This window comes from Eretmochelys imbricata, chromosome 19 (assembly GCF_965152235.1).
Source record: "Eretmochelys imbricata isolate rEreImb1 chromosome 19, rEreImb1.hap1, whole genome shotgun sequence".
NCBI classification, from domain to species: Eukaryota; Metazoa; Chordata; order Testudines; family Cheloniidae; genus Eretmochelys; species Eretmochelys imbricata.
The window spans coordinates 3,206,368-3,220,607 of NC_135590.1; the positions used below are offsets into that span (position 1 = coordinate 3,206,368).

Here is a 14,240-nt window from a genome sequence, read left to right on the forward strand (position 1 = left end):
ACACACAACAACTAAGGGCCCATAGCGACTATGGAACTTGCTCTTAGGTTAACAAGGCTGTTGCCACAAGAGCCAGAGTGGACTCCAGCTCCCTCGTTCGTAGCAGTGTTGGCTCTGCAGGGCTAAGAGAAGGAGACAAAAACCCCACAATGTTATTTTAAACATTAAGGCAGGCAGATCTGAATCTATCAGCACAAGATCGTCACAAGATGATCTGGAGAGGTGCCACTGTTACACAGTTCCTTTTCAGAGCACAGCCCCGCACTTTAAAGGATTTAAAACCCTAGACAGCCTACATGGATTCAATCATCGTAAAATGCTTCCAATGCTGTCAGATGACAAGTGCTCTTGGGGACAGACTTTATTATTTATAATGCTCCTTGGAGTGCAAGAAGCTATACAAATCATGCAGGGGACAGACAGTTATAAAACAACTTTGGGGGCAGGAGAATAACATTGTTCTAACACGAGACAGATGTCAGCTTTCCTTGGTATGGAACTGAGTCTCTAGGAGTTTTATCTTCAGAGTGACTCCTTTGCCCAATGCTGTCCCAGTGGATTAAGCCAGCTCCAGCTGCCTGCTCTTCAGCGGTGAGAGGGTACGGTTAGTGGTTCGGTTGAAGGTGTCAACCTCTGGCACAAATTTCTCAGCGGGGACTGTGAGTTTTCTTCTGCTGTCCATGCACTTGTTGTCCAGCATCAGGGAGTTAGCTTTGTAGCTCGTATCTGTTTGGATGCGGTACAGGTGTTTATAGAGAGCGTCTAGGGCATCCCTGGGAAAAGCAAAAGTTAAGGAGTCAGGGCTGCATCTGTGCCACTGAACTTGCCTCCTGGCGTTGATGACAATTAATCAGTCTCTGCTTTCTCACCACAACAAAAACCAGCACAGCTTTTGCCTTCAAGCTCACGCACACCAGAGCTGCAGGGGAAGCTCCTGACACATTGTACTTTATTGCTCAGGTCTCTTTAATAGCAAGCCCACAGGCTGCTGCTGCTGGAATGCAGCATCCAAGAGACGCGGTGATGGGAATCCAACACGAACCCCAGGCAGCATTTCTATTTCCCCAATTTCCCCCCACCTTTCGATAATTTTCTAAGTGTAGTCTCACCACCCCATACCAGCTCTGCCAATCCTGACCTGCAGCGCCCCCTGCTGTCCAATCTGGAGCTTCCCACACAGCTCTAACAAGGCACCCTATTTCTGACCTGCAGCGCCCCCTGCTAGGAACGTTACAAAGCCTTCTCGTGCCTGTTAATGTCATTATTCTTCCTTGGATGCGTAACTCCCAAACCACATAGAAACATACTGTGACTGTGCAAGCTTCTGCTTCAGGGCAGCGATGGTGCCTTCCAGCTGATGGACCTCATCAGTTAACCCATACTGCACCTACAAGTCAGGGACAGGACATAAGGGTTAGTACCGCTGGTACTGGTTTTTGTTAGTTGCTCTGGTTCCCCTAAGTTCCCCTTCCCTTAGCCCACCTCCCCCCTTTCTTTCGATGCTTTAACTCACACAGTATAGTGGATTCCTTTTTATTCATCTTTTAGTCTCCATTCAGTCCGCATCTAAAGGTGTCTGATCATTTCGGAGCCATAGCAGCTCTATCTAGGGTTCCACCCTCAACCTCAAATCCCTCATGGACAATGGGCATGCCAGGTTAGTATCCATCCCACCCCACCCCCAGCCTACAGGCTCATCTGTACCTGATCCCGACACAGCTCCATGTTGGGGCGGTAAGTCCGGGTCTCCAGGCGAGTGTGCGCGAGTTTCAGATCCCACATTTTCTTCCTGAGATCTTCCTCGAGGCGTCGGATGTCCTCTTCCATCTCAGCAATTTCCTCCAAGGTCTGAGGATTAACACACACAGCACAAGGGATTGTTATCATCATGCACTTCCAGCTGTCCAGTTTAGTAAGGGTGCACTCAAAGACTGGCTTGTGGGTACTCTGGAAATTCCCATGAGATCTAGATAGGAACCAGCTGCGCTCAAGAAGGCTCCAGCCTTTCTGCGGTTTTACCAGGCTGGAAATGGTTTTTAAACAAGGACTAAAGGGCTTCTGCTCAAATAGGGTTAAATGCAGCTTGATCAGTTTATGTGGACCAGTCATCACTGCTTAAAAATCCAGTTTCCACCCAATCAGGCAAGGCATGCTGTGGCTGTCTCAGGGCTGCTGTGGATGGGTTAACAGGGTGAGATACAAGGTCCCAAACTGGCTTCTCAGCCTGCAGATGCCACCGACCATCAATTGTGTTGTGAACCAAGAGCCACCGAATTATTCCACTCACACCACTGAATGGGCTTCAAATAGGAACATTTTTCAGTCAGTGTTGAGCGGGGCTGGATCTGAAGCAGTTTGCGGATCCTCTATCTGTGATCCCTTCAATTCCATTTCTCTGCCTTCACAGGATCGATTGGGAAAAGGGAAATTTTCCTTTGTATTTCAATAGCAAGGCTAAAACCCAAGGAGAGGGCTAAGTGGCTTAGACTTGTCTGCGGTGTCATACTAGCTGCTTCTCGTCAACAATGTGGCCCCGGCAGCTGAGGCACCTTGAGCTCACACAGCTGATGCCTCGCGTCCACACACAACAGCTGCCTGCTAAGTGCTGGTTGTACCAGGCAATCACAGCATCTGAGACAAGGGCTTTAGCTTGGGTCCCGCTGACCCCGTGTGGGCTATGATTTCTCCCCAGGATGAACAAGTGGCCACATGTGATGCAGCCGTACCAGATCAGCTGACACTCCCCCAATGTGTAAGTCTTCTCTCAGTTGGAAGTCATCCAAAAGCTGCTCCTGGTAACAATTCTGGACACTGTGGGATAGATGCCATAGCAGTCCCACATTGCACTGGGAGAACCATGGCAGGTAGGTATGTGGCAGGGTGTGGATGTACCAAGAGGTTTCCATCAGAAACGCCTCTTGCACTGGAGCGTGCTGAACCGCAGCAAGGAAGCATTTCATGCCATCAGTGTCGCGTACAAGAGATACGCTCTGAAGATAGAATCTCACTCAAGGGCACTGGACAGTGAAGGAAACAAGCCAGAAATTTACATTCTTCTCTTGCCATTTCAGCTCGTCGTAGGCTTTTTCAAACTCCCGGATCCTCTTCCGCAAGGCGAACTCCGTGGCCACCCGCTGAGCTTCCAGCTCGTTGTTTGTCTAGAGGGAAAACAGGTTAAAGGTCGTGTGTGTGCCTCTAGGAAGTGTCTCCCCTGCACTGTTAAGGCAATTACCCTGCTCCCTCCATAACACACAACCCTCGCTTTCAGGGCCCTACATGACCTCACCTTTCGTCTGCCCATTCCCGTGCTCCTCCACAGTCTCCCTGTGCCCTTCATCACCCCAACGCTTGTTATTATTTGTCTGGTCAGAACACCCAGAAGCCCAGTCAGGGCCAGGACCCCACTGCGCTAGGCGCTGTACAGACACAGAACCAACAGACAGTCCCAGTTGCCCCCAGAGAATTTACAGCATAAATATAAAGACAAGAGACGGATGCACAGACAGGCAGACGGGGGAGTAGAAGGAAACAATAACTCAGTGATAGGGGGTGCTATTGAGAAGGGCCCAATGCCTGGAACAGCCTCCTGGCACATCCCCCAATGTTTCAACAGATCTCCCTCTTCTCTTCCAAAATCGCTTCTGCCCATATCCTTCCTACAGCGCTCTCCATGCCAGATCCGTTTTGAGTGTGTGTTCTGCTCTTTGGGGCATGGCACACGCCTTGTGAGATCAGTAGAGAGCTGCGAAACCCTCAGGATGCCAAGGAATAATAGTGAGGCACGTTTGCCTGTTTAAAAAATCACTCTTCAGGAAAAGAGCAGTCATCTGAAAGGCAAAGGAAATTTCCCTTCCCACGAACCAGTAGCACCACATGGCAGGTCCAAGCCTAGTTTGGCTGAACTATTCAGATGGGTGCTGTAGGGTTAATTTTGATTTGGATTTTTCAAGCCTTCCCTCCCCAAAAGGCACAGTGTAATCCCCACGAAGCAGGCTGCCTTCACCCAGCCATCCCCGCTGGGGACCACATGACTTAACATCACCAGGCTTAACGTCTATTAACTGCACCAATGGCTTCTGCATCGGTGATGAGTGACTTATTTACCTGGGCAATGGTGAGGGCTATTGCTTCCCGCAGCTCAGTGGAGGCTTTCATTTCCGCCTCCGCTCGGTCTGCGTTGTACTGGCTGAACTGGTCCCACTGCTGAGGCGTTGTTGATCTAGAATGGCAAGTGCGCCCAACAGGACAGACTGTTTAAACTCATGCCTTGGGCAATAAGCGGAGTGACTGCAAGAGAGAGCTTGGAAGAAACCTCTCCATGCCAAGGTGGAAAAGCCTTCTACAATTGCAAAGAGACTCAGATTACAGGGCCAGATGGGACCACTGTGATCATCACATCTGACCTGCTGCATAACACAGACCAGGGAATCCCACCCGGGGATTCCTGCATTGAGCCCAACATCTTCTGAGAAATCCAAACATTGATTGAAAGGCTCCAAGAGATGGAGAATTTACCCCATCCCTTGGGTAATCTGATCATTACCCTCACTGTGAAACCAGCATGGTCTAGTGGTTAAACAGGGGACAGGGAGGCAGATCTCCTGGGTTCTCACCACAAGTCTGCCATTGACTTGCTGGGCAATTCACTTCCCCCTCTGTGCCTCAGTTTCCCCTTCTATAAAATGGGGATGCTATCAAGTTACATCACAAGGATGTCATGAGGCTCGTGTGTGCCCCCAAAGAGCTTTGAAACACTCAGGCGGAGGGAGGGTGCTCGGGAAGGACCAAAGGTTATTGGTAACAACAATCACTGGGAGTATGGAGAAATGGAGGGCTAGCTTCCCTGACTACCATATCTGATATCACTCAGGGCTAGCAGCAGAGCCACTAAGACAGCCCTGAATCCAGCTCTGGTGTTTTAAACTGTAGGCCAGGCTGTCTGCTAACTGAGCCAGTCATTTCCATGAGGCACCAGAAACTCGACTAAAGGCAGCAAGAGTCCCAAGTCTTTCCAGCATCAGCAAGAATGTTAAAACAGCCTGGGTTTGGCCACAAGGAGGCTGGTTTTTCCCTTACCCAACTGGGACCCGGGTTGGATTGACCTTGAACGAGATGTTGGGAGAGTTGACGTTGAGAGAGGAACAGACCCGATCTATCTCCAGTGCTTCCATTTTCCCCCGGTGATCAAAGTTGAGCTGCTGGCGTGCTTCCTGCAAGAGGCTGCCAAAGAAGGGGCAGGATAAGCTACATTTGTCACTATCAGCAGGCTGAAAAGAGTATTAGTGGAACAGCCAGTGAAAATCTCTCTCCTTGGCAGACCGAGCAGATAGCGTAAACCTGGCTCAGACATGGGCTGCCAGACACATTCACTCAGAGAGGACACAGCTACTTGTCCATCCGAGGCTACAGAGACAGTGAGCCAGACCAGCCATCCAACTGGCCTAAAATCAGTTCACTTTTTCAGAGCTTTCTTGGTAACCATGAGGGCTAGAGACTTGATTGGGCTTTTTAAAAACAAAATAAATGAATGAATGATGAGATTCTATAGCACCAGGCTGGCCCGTTGGATCCTCCATGGGAACCACCCTTACTTTGGTAGCTGCTCCTTGAACCAACTGCCCACGTGTGGCTGAAGTGCAGTGACTTGTAAGGCAGTGACCCAGAAGGACGCAGCACCCAGCAGGCTGGGCACTGCAGGGTAATGTTTTGAAAGAGGCTCGTGCTTTGGGGCATGAGATGCCTGGATTTTCAGGAAGTGCGACGGCCCCTCCTTTTGAGAATCAGGTACCTGCCACGTGTCTCAAGTTGGGACCCCAAAACCACCAGGCAAAAACTCAGGCCTATCTTTTATCTGCCACACTTACTCCTTCCCCTCCCCTTGTTTAATAAATGTCATGATTCCAGCAGCACTTCCAACATTCATTCTTAATGGGCCCATCCTGGCAAGGGACGTTATCGGGCATCGCCATGAGATGCTGACACAATGTGTAACACTGCCTACGTCGCCGCGTGGCCACAGAGCATGCTCTCTGCTCGGACGCTGGCTAGCCCGGAGGCAGGGGTGCGCCCTGCTAGCCCAAAGCCCCATACAGAGAGAGATGATTTGGAGTCACCGGCGTGGGGGGGAACCACCCCGAGCTGTGCTGCTCGACTCACCAGAGCTGCTCGAAGGCCTCGCTCACTTTCTGCTGCAGATCTCTCTTGGCTCCATCGATCACCTCCACCTCCTTGTGCAGCTCGTCCTCCACGGGGTCCTTCACCACGTCAGTGGCTCGGCGGCTCTCCCGAAGCGTCAAGCACTCAATCGCCACGTCCAAGGGCAAGTTCTTGGCCTGCAGCGCACATTCCGCTGCCTCCTTCATCTGGTGGGGGAAAAGCCAGCTCGGGTTAGGGATGCGGTCCCTCCTTTGGGGGGCAATGCTTGCGGCTGTTCCCGTCACGATGGCCTCCTTCTAGCCACCTCCGGAAGCAGCTTTTAAACCTTGTAGCGAATGGCTCACTGCTGCAATCTACTGGGTGCAAGGTGCTCCAGCTGACTGCCGCGGTCTATAGGGCCCGCAGTTCAGAGGCTAAGCTCAATGCAGCTAGCAGCTAATGTCATACTCAAGTATCTCACATGACTTTTGGAGCAAAAGGATCAGAGAGGCTTCTTCCCATTGGCGACCACCAAGTCCTATGGGACCAGAAATGCTTTCCCATTTCCAGTTAATCACAGCCCTGGCATTAAGCCTTTCATTAAGGACCTCCTAGCACTTTGCAAATAGTCTGGCCCCCGGCTGTGGGAGCTCGATCCCCACTTTACAAATGGGAAAACACAGGCACAAAAGAATGTGCGGCTTGCCTGTGGTCCCGCAGTGAGCCACTGGCAATGCACAGGAAAAACACACAAAATAGATGTAGCCTTTATTAAAACTGTGCTTAATACAGAGACACAAACTCCTCATTCTAACTGTAAAAAAAGATGCAAACTTCTTAATTTAAAAGAGGTCTCAAATAAAGACAACTTTAATTATTCTTGCCTAAAATTGTTGAGCTCCTACATAAATATTTTTTAAAACCCACTTATTATTCCCTATTTTTTTTTATTTTAGTGTTTAAAGTATTGCTATGTCCCCCCCGCCAGATCTTTAGAAAAAGAGAGGGCAGAGTATCTGAAACACACAGCACTGTGCACTGCCTCAATTCAGATGGGAATTGAAACTAGTGGGCTTATTTTACTGAAAGCAATTTAAGGCCCTGATCCTGCACTGAGCTCAGAGCGCTGGTGCTAAGCCCCACATTGGAGTCGGTCCATGCACAGCTCATTGCAGAATCAGGGCCTTAGCTGTTTAAAGTCACATGTTAAGAGCATATGTTGAGTTTAAGCCATCTGTCTTCCCAACGTACTTTGGCTAAGGCATCAATTTCAGTGTCTGTGTCTGTGAGGCATTTGTCCAAGGTCTCCTTCCATCTGTTCACACTGTCGATACGTTCAGCAAGCCGTGTTCTGTTGTCATGCTCATCCCATTGTGTCTGGAATTAGGAGAAACACCATTTCAATTTTTTTAGTTGAAATTGTGAAGTGCATTTCACCATGCTGACAAGGGCCTGCATTTTTCACCAGGGCAAAGTACTACCATTTGTTTTGGTAGCACAGTATATTACACCTAATGCACTAATGTAAATAACTACACAAGAGCATCAAACCCAGAGTCCCCATTATAATATTTGTACACCTAAAAATCAGTGCCTATGTATGATTTCACCTCCGGTAAGCTGTGGTTTATTAATTGCACCAAGGACTTCTCTAGAAGCAAGACTATGCTGGTCTTCCAGAAGCAACAATTCCAATGGGGGATCCAAGATAGATTTATTCACAGAGTCCCTAGGGTGTTGCAAAAACTCACACAAAGACCGTGAAGCATTAGATGAAGGTAAATAGCATGTCAGAGGACACTGCTAATCAACTGCCATTCGCACTTATAACCCACATGTTTATACTGCAGCCTGTGTGGGTGTTTTTTGTTTTTTTTTTTTTATAAATCCAAAGATAGGGAGGGGGCAGTGGAGAGGACAAAAGCATACAGAAAGCCCGGCAACTTAGAAGAGCCCAGGGCGTGGCCGTTATTAGACATGCACAGTAGCTGCTTCTGAAGCAGTGCAGAGCAAGGGTTTCCACTGAGGGTAAGCAATTTTGCAGGTTCCACATGGTCACCCAGCTCAGCTAATCAGAGCGCAGAGGGAAAAGGTTACAAATAGAGGAGTTGGAGACAGATCTGTGGATTCAGCAGCTGATCAGTGCAGGACCAATCATAGAACGATAGAACTGGAAGGGACCTCGTGAGGTCATCTAGTCCAGTCCCTGCACTAAAGGCAGGACTAAGTATTACCTAGAGCAGTGCTTCTCAAGTTATCTAATGTGGGGGACTGGCAATTTTTTTTTCCCCAATATGCACGCAGACCAGCAGCCGATGGCTCGTGGACCAGCACCGGTCCGTGGACCACCACTTTGAGTAGCTCTGATCTAGACCATCCCTGACAGGTGTTTGTCCAACCTGCTCTTAATCCCAGTGACAGAGATTCTACAACCATCCTAGGCATTTTATTCCAGTGCTTAACTACCCTGACAGTTAGGAAAAACTTCCTAATGGCCAACCTAAATAAAGAGATGCATCTGTTGTGAAGGCTGCATCCCAGTAACTGTATCACTTGGGATACAGGCTGCAGATTCCCAGTCCAGCTGGAAACTGAGGAGACAGCTGACTATTGGCTTGGGAACTGTAACTGCTGCTGAGTCCACAGAGCTGTCTCCAGCTCTCCTATAAAAGGGCACATCAAACCTCACACTGAAATATATGTAACAGCAGCAAAATGCAGAAATCTGTACAAAGAACCTCTACAGGTTTACTGGTGAAGAGCGTTTGTCTAAAGTTATTCCTAAATTATTCCACACACACTATTTACAATGCAGAGTTTTGTGTGTATTAAATGTTTGTTTACGAAGAAATGGTCTCTTTGCAGCTGACTGGGAACTGTTAACACCTGCATTCAGGGATATGTATATTATAGCTCTGAGGTTTAACGCAGTGTTAATACCTTTATGGGGAGCGGGGGAGAAGAACTGTGACTTGTGCTTCAGCAGAGAGAGGAGCAGGAAAAGGAGAGTATCAGTTATCATATTATCACAGAATCCCTCTTGCCTTTTACACATTTACTGCTCTCTATAAATAACTCCCAATGTCAGTTACTTTGCCTTAACCTATTGTGCCTTAAATTCAGGCTGTGAGCTTCCACCTTCTCACCGGTGTGCCAATCGTTGTCAATTAGTTTGGTGGTTTTCATTATGTAGGTTCCTACCCAACTGGGAAGGGGACTAAGCCATAACATGGGTCACTGGCCTATCAATAAGAAAAGGAGGACTTGTGGCACCTTAGAGACTAACAAATTTATTTGAGCATAAGCTTTCGTGAGCTACATGCATGCATCCAACAAAGTGAGCTGTAGTTCACAAAAGCTTATGCTCAAATAAATTTCTTAGTCTCTAAGGTGCCTCAAGTACTCCTTTTCTTTTTGTGGATACAGACTAACATGGCTGCTTCTCTGAAACCTGGCCTAGCAATATGATTCTTACCTATGATGCCAATGGGTCTCCAGTCCAAATGCCATGGAAGACCCACCAGCAATGCAAAGATTCACAGAGTAAGGTCTGAAGGTCCCATTGTTATCATTCAGTCTGATCTCCTGCCCCACACAAAGCAAAGAACTTCCCCCAACCACTTCTGCATCAAGCCTGTAACTTCTGTTTGATCCATAGGAGATCTTTTAGAAAGACACCCAGACTTACACAGTCAGATTCCAAGGCCAGAAGGGACCACTGTGATCATCCAGTTTGACATCCTGTACAACACAGGCCAGAGAAAGTCCCCAAAATAATTCCTTTTGAACTAGATCATATATTTTTAAAAAATCTACTCGATTTAAAAATTGACCGTGATGGAGAATCAACCACATCCCTTAGTTAATCCTTGTAAGGGTTAATTACACTCACTGTTCAAAACGTGCACCTTATTTCAGGTGTGGATTTATCTAGCTTCAACTTCCAGCTGTTGGATTCTTCCAGTCTGAAGAGTCCGTTGGCAAATACTTGTTGCCCAGGAACAAATTTAAAGACTGAAAGCGATGGAGAATCCACCAGCTCCCTAGGTAAGTTGTTCTAGTCATTAGCAAAGGAGCTCAGACTAAATGATTGGGATGGTCCCTTTTGGCTTTAAAAACTGAATAAACGAGTACGAGATATGAGCGGATAAATCACAGCAAATAACTTAGGCCATGTCTACACTAATGAGCTTACAGCAGCACAGCTGGACTTGTGTACCCACTCTATGTCGATAGGAGAGAGCTCTTCCGACATCATAAAACCTCCATGAGCAGCGGTAGCTCTTTCAGCGGGAGCAGCTCTCCTGCCAAGATGGTGCTGTGCACACTACCACTTACACCGGCAAAACTTAGGTCACTCAGGGGTGGGGTTTTTTCCACATTCCTGAGCGACATATATTTTGCCAACGTAAGTGCTAGAGATATGGCCTTAGTCAACAAAGCAAGACTGGGATTTTCTCATATTCATTCACTCAAAGTTTGACAATTTCACACAAGTTTTGTTCACCCTGCGCCTTGCTATTCAGATGCCAAAACCTAAGCTCTGTTGCTCAGCTGTGATTGGTCACAGGTCAGATGGCACTGCTTCTATCCCATGACTGGATGAAAGAAGCTGTTCTAACCAGATTTCTGGTGCGAAAGTTATCAGAAGTGAATGTAAGAACTTTCCAGTATATTCAATCCAGTTTTGCTGGTAAAACTCGATCTGACAATACGTTTGCAGAAGGTAAACACAAAATGTGTGAGAACGTGACCAAATCAAATTAGTTTATCAGTTACAACTAATTTTATTGGAAGATTAATTTTCACCCGGCTTTGCTAATTTCTCACTAAATAAGCATTTCCCAACAACCCTCCATCACTACCGGCGTAGGTCCGCGTCAGTGATCTGAAGGTTGAAAAGGGACAAACTTTCCCATCCCAATCCATTCAGCCAGCCAAATCTTTACCCCCTACCTACCTCCCTGCCCATACACACCCCAAAACCTGTTTTAACAAACAAAAAGGGCAGTGAAGCAGCTGGGAAGCCCACCTGGTTGTTAGTTTCATTACGGAGAGTCCTGGTTTCCTGCCTGATCTGATGGGAAGCAGAACGCTGACGCTCAGCATTCGTAGAGATGAGGTTAGCATTGATGTGCCAGTCTGGGACTGTAAATCTCTGTCCTGGCTTCACACTCAGTGTGGCCATATCAGCAAGGTCAGCAGCTTGCTAAAGCAGAGATATGGAGAAACAAGCAGCAGACTGGCTGCCCTGGCCGCTGCAGGCATCCGAATGCTCCTACAGGTTGGAAAGCATAGAAAAGGACAGTACAAGCTTCCTGACCACAACCATACCCTCTTGACAATGTGCCTTCTTGGGACCAATCCGTCCTTGGCTCATCAGGCACCCTCCCCCAGCTGCTGATCCTGGGATACAGTCAGCCCCAGCAGTGACCTTCCCTGTGATATTTAACATGCTCCGGTGACAGGATGTGTGTCTGTGATTCTCCCTCAGAAGGTCGTTTAATAAAGTCTGTTCCACTCATGCTTCACCAAGCAGAGGGCTGCCCGGCCAGGAGACCTCAGGCTACACCTACTTTGCAGAAGCAGAGCAGGATTGTAGTCACCCTCTTCAATGCAGAGGTGCAGCCCTGCAAAAACAACAGCTCTTTGCACAGGATATTCAGCCTGGATGGAAGCAGTGCCTGCCTGCAGAGACTCTAGGTCCCAAAGAACAGAGGGCACCCACTCCAAACGTTAATGGAGCATTACAGGCTGAGGACTGTAGTCTCTGGAGGCAGTAGCTCATTAAAGATTATGGGGACATGTGCCACTGAGGGCCAGCTTTGGCTCTGCTCTCTACCATTGAGCACATGGTTTAGAGACCACAGCCGAATCCTTCTGGTCTCTGCCAAACAGCTTGTTTATCTAAAACCAATGGGGCTGATTGCGCGAGTATGAAAAGCAAGCATATTGGGGGCGGGGGATTTGTGCTTTTCCTTGAGCAAGGAAGGGAAGAAGCCACACAGAGGCCTCGGAGCTGCAGGACAGGTTGGAGGGGGTCAAATTATATGGAGCACATTACAGTGAAAACCCCAGAGAAAGGCAGGAGGAAGCTTCACACTTTCTGGGCTGAGAGGTTAGTGCTACAGCCAAGGAACACAGAAGGGAGGGAGACTCTCTCTCACACACACACACACACCCCCCTCGGTTGTTAACCAAGGCACAAACCTGTACAGCAAAAGTACAAGGCCTGAGAAGTCTCAGACACACTGCACAAAGCCCAACTCCTGAATCCCTGTCCCCAGCAAGGCCATGGCACCTGGCTCCTCGCACTGAATCAAGTCAGAGCAACTTACCACCTTCCTTCTGGAATTTCTGCCTCCCACTGCCAAGTGGTTGGCTGTGTGGGGTGGTTGTTTTTTTTTTTTTTTTTTTTTGTATTAGTGGTTACTAAGCATGCTCTGGAGGGTTGCCAGGCAACCATCCTCACCAAGAGCCAATCAGAGGCTTTTTCTCTTTGTTTACAGGGAATGAGAGCCATAGCAACAAGGGGATGGAAGGAGAGAAGGGCCTCAGAGCTTGAGGCCCAGTGCTGTTTGGGATCTGGGATTGCAGGAGAAAGGGAAAGCTGGGATCTGGTGCAATTCAGAGGTTCTGGGTGGGGTTGGAGAGAGGCTACCGAGGAGTCTGGGGAAGGGAGCATCATCTGAGAGAGTAGAGAACTCAGACACGCAGGTGCACCAGGAAAAGCTTACTTACAGAGAAACCTTAGGAAATTCCAGAGTGACTATTTGTTGTGGGGAAGAAAGGAGATTACTCAGTGTGGACAGCTGTTCCTGGGTCCAGATTTTAAATCCCACCGAGATATGTAATAATATAAAGATCCCATATTTTCAACCTTTATCCAATGTTTTATGAAATCTGGATACAAGACACCTCTATCTAGACCTTTAACCACATTGAGCAGTTGATCCAGGAGCAAGCTGGAACAAAAAGGTTTAATTTCTAAGATATATACAATTTTGATTGAAAAGGTTGTTTTCTTAACATCTCAGATGAAAAGTTGGGATAGGGATTTGGACAAAAACTGATCTGGGTGAGTGGATCTCGGTATCGAAAAGGGGATATACATCTTCAAGTTGTGTAGCTCAAAACAAAATTATATATTACTGTAGAGATGGCATTTGACTCCAGTTAATATTCATCATATTTTTGCTACTAAAGAGGTGCTATGCTGGAGGGGTTGAGGGAAAGGGGAACGTACTTACATGTGGAGAGGAAGCTACTAAAGAACATTCATCTGATGACAAAATGCCAGTTTCCTAGAAATCCCCTGACCTGTTTACTTAATGTTCCAGTGAAGGATTTACATTTTAAAACAGAATGACATGTTAATTTCTTTATTGTATTGCACATTATTGGAAAAATGTGACTTCTCCTATGGAACTACGGTATAGTAAAATATGGACAGTTCTTCTAATGGAAAAACTTTCACACAAGAGATGCGCCAAATGAGGCTAGGTATTTAGAAATTTGGTGATCCTTTTTAGTGTACTCAAAAGGATGATGGCTCCCCAGCCAGCAAGCCAAAATCTTTAGCCTAGTTCTTTGAACATTCACCGGATCCTGAATAAGTAATGTATGATATGTAGTATGTTAACATTTTATTGCAACTTTGCCTTAAAAGAAGTTTAAGAACCTCATGGTCTTACTTTTGAAAACTGTCCCTACACCATACTTGGGCGTGGGTGTAGCCGACACTGTGGCTGCCTATACTGAAGTCTTAGGTGTAGGCTAGGCCTTCATCTCTTCTCTGTGTAGACATAAGTCTGCTGGGTTCTGAACATCAGTGAATGGTGGAGCAACCAGGTTCTTTGGGGCAGGAACCATCTTTTTGTTCTGTATTTGTACAGCACCTAGCACAATGGGGTCCTGCTCCATTACCGGGGCTCCTAGGTGCTACAGCAATACAAATGAACAACTCCTCTCCTCAAGCCCTCCTGCAGCAGGAATGTTTTCATGGTGTCGCTGGAGAGCTATGAGGAAGTCCATTGCTGCATGATCTGCCTAAGTCACTGCACATCAGAAAGCTGACGTGCAGCTGGTGTAAGATGAAAAAGAAA

The 14,240-nt window shown here is 47.5% G+C and overlaps 1 protein-coding gene across 1 annotated transcript; it reads right to left on the reverse strand.

The window, feature by feature from the left end:
- Positions 1–361: 361 nt before the first annotated feature.
- Positions 362–12,823, reverse strand: TEKT2 (tektin 2). The gene is given in 10 exon segments (XM_077837947.1): positions 362–773; positions 1,308–1,387; positions 1,705–1,848; positions 3,051–3,158; positions 4,105–4,219; positions 5,077–5,220; positions 6,157–6,362; positions 7,387–7,512; positions 12,474–12,527; positions 12,530–12,823. Coding segments are annotated over 10 exon segments (1,485 nt in total). The 3' UTR covers positions 362–559.
- Between the last annotated feature and the right edge of the window lie 1,417 nt (positions 12,824–14,240).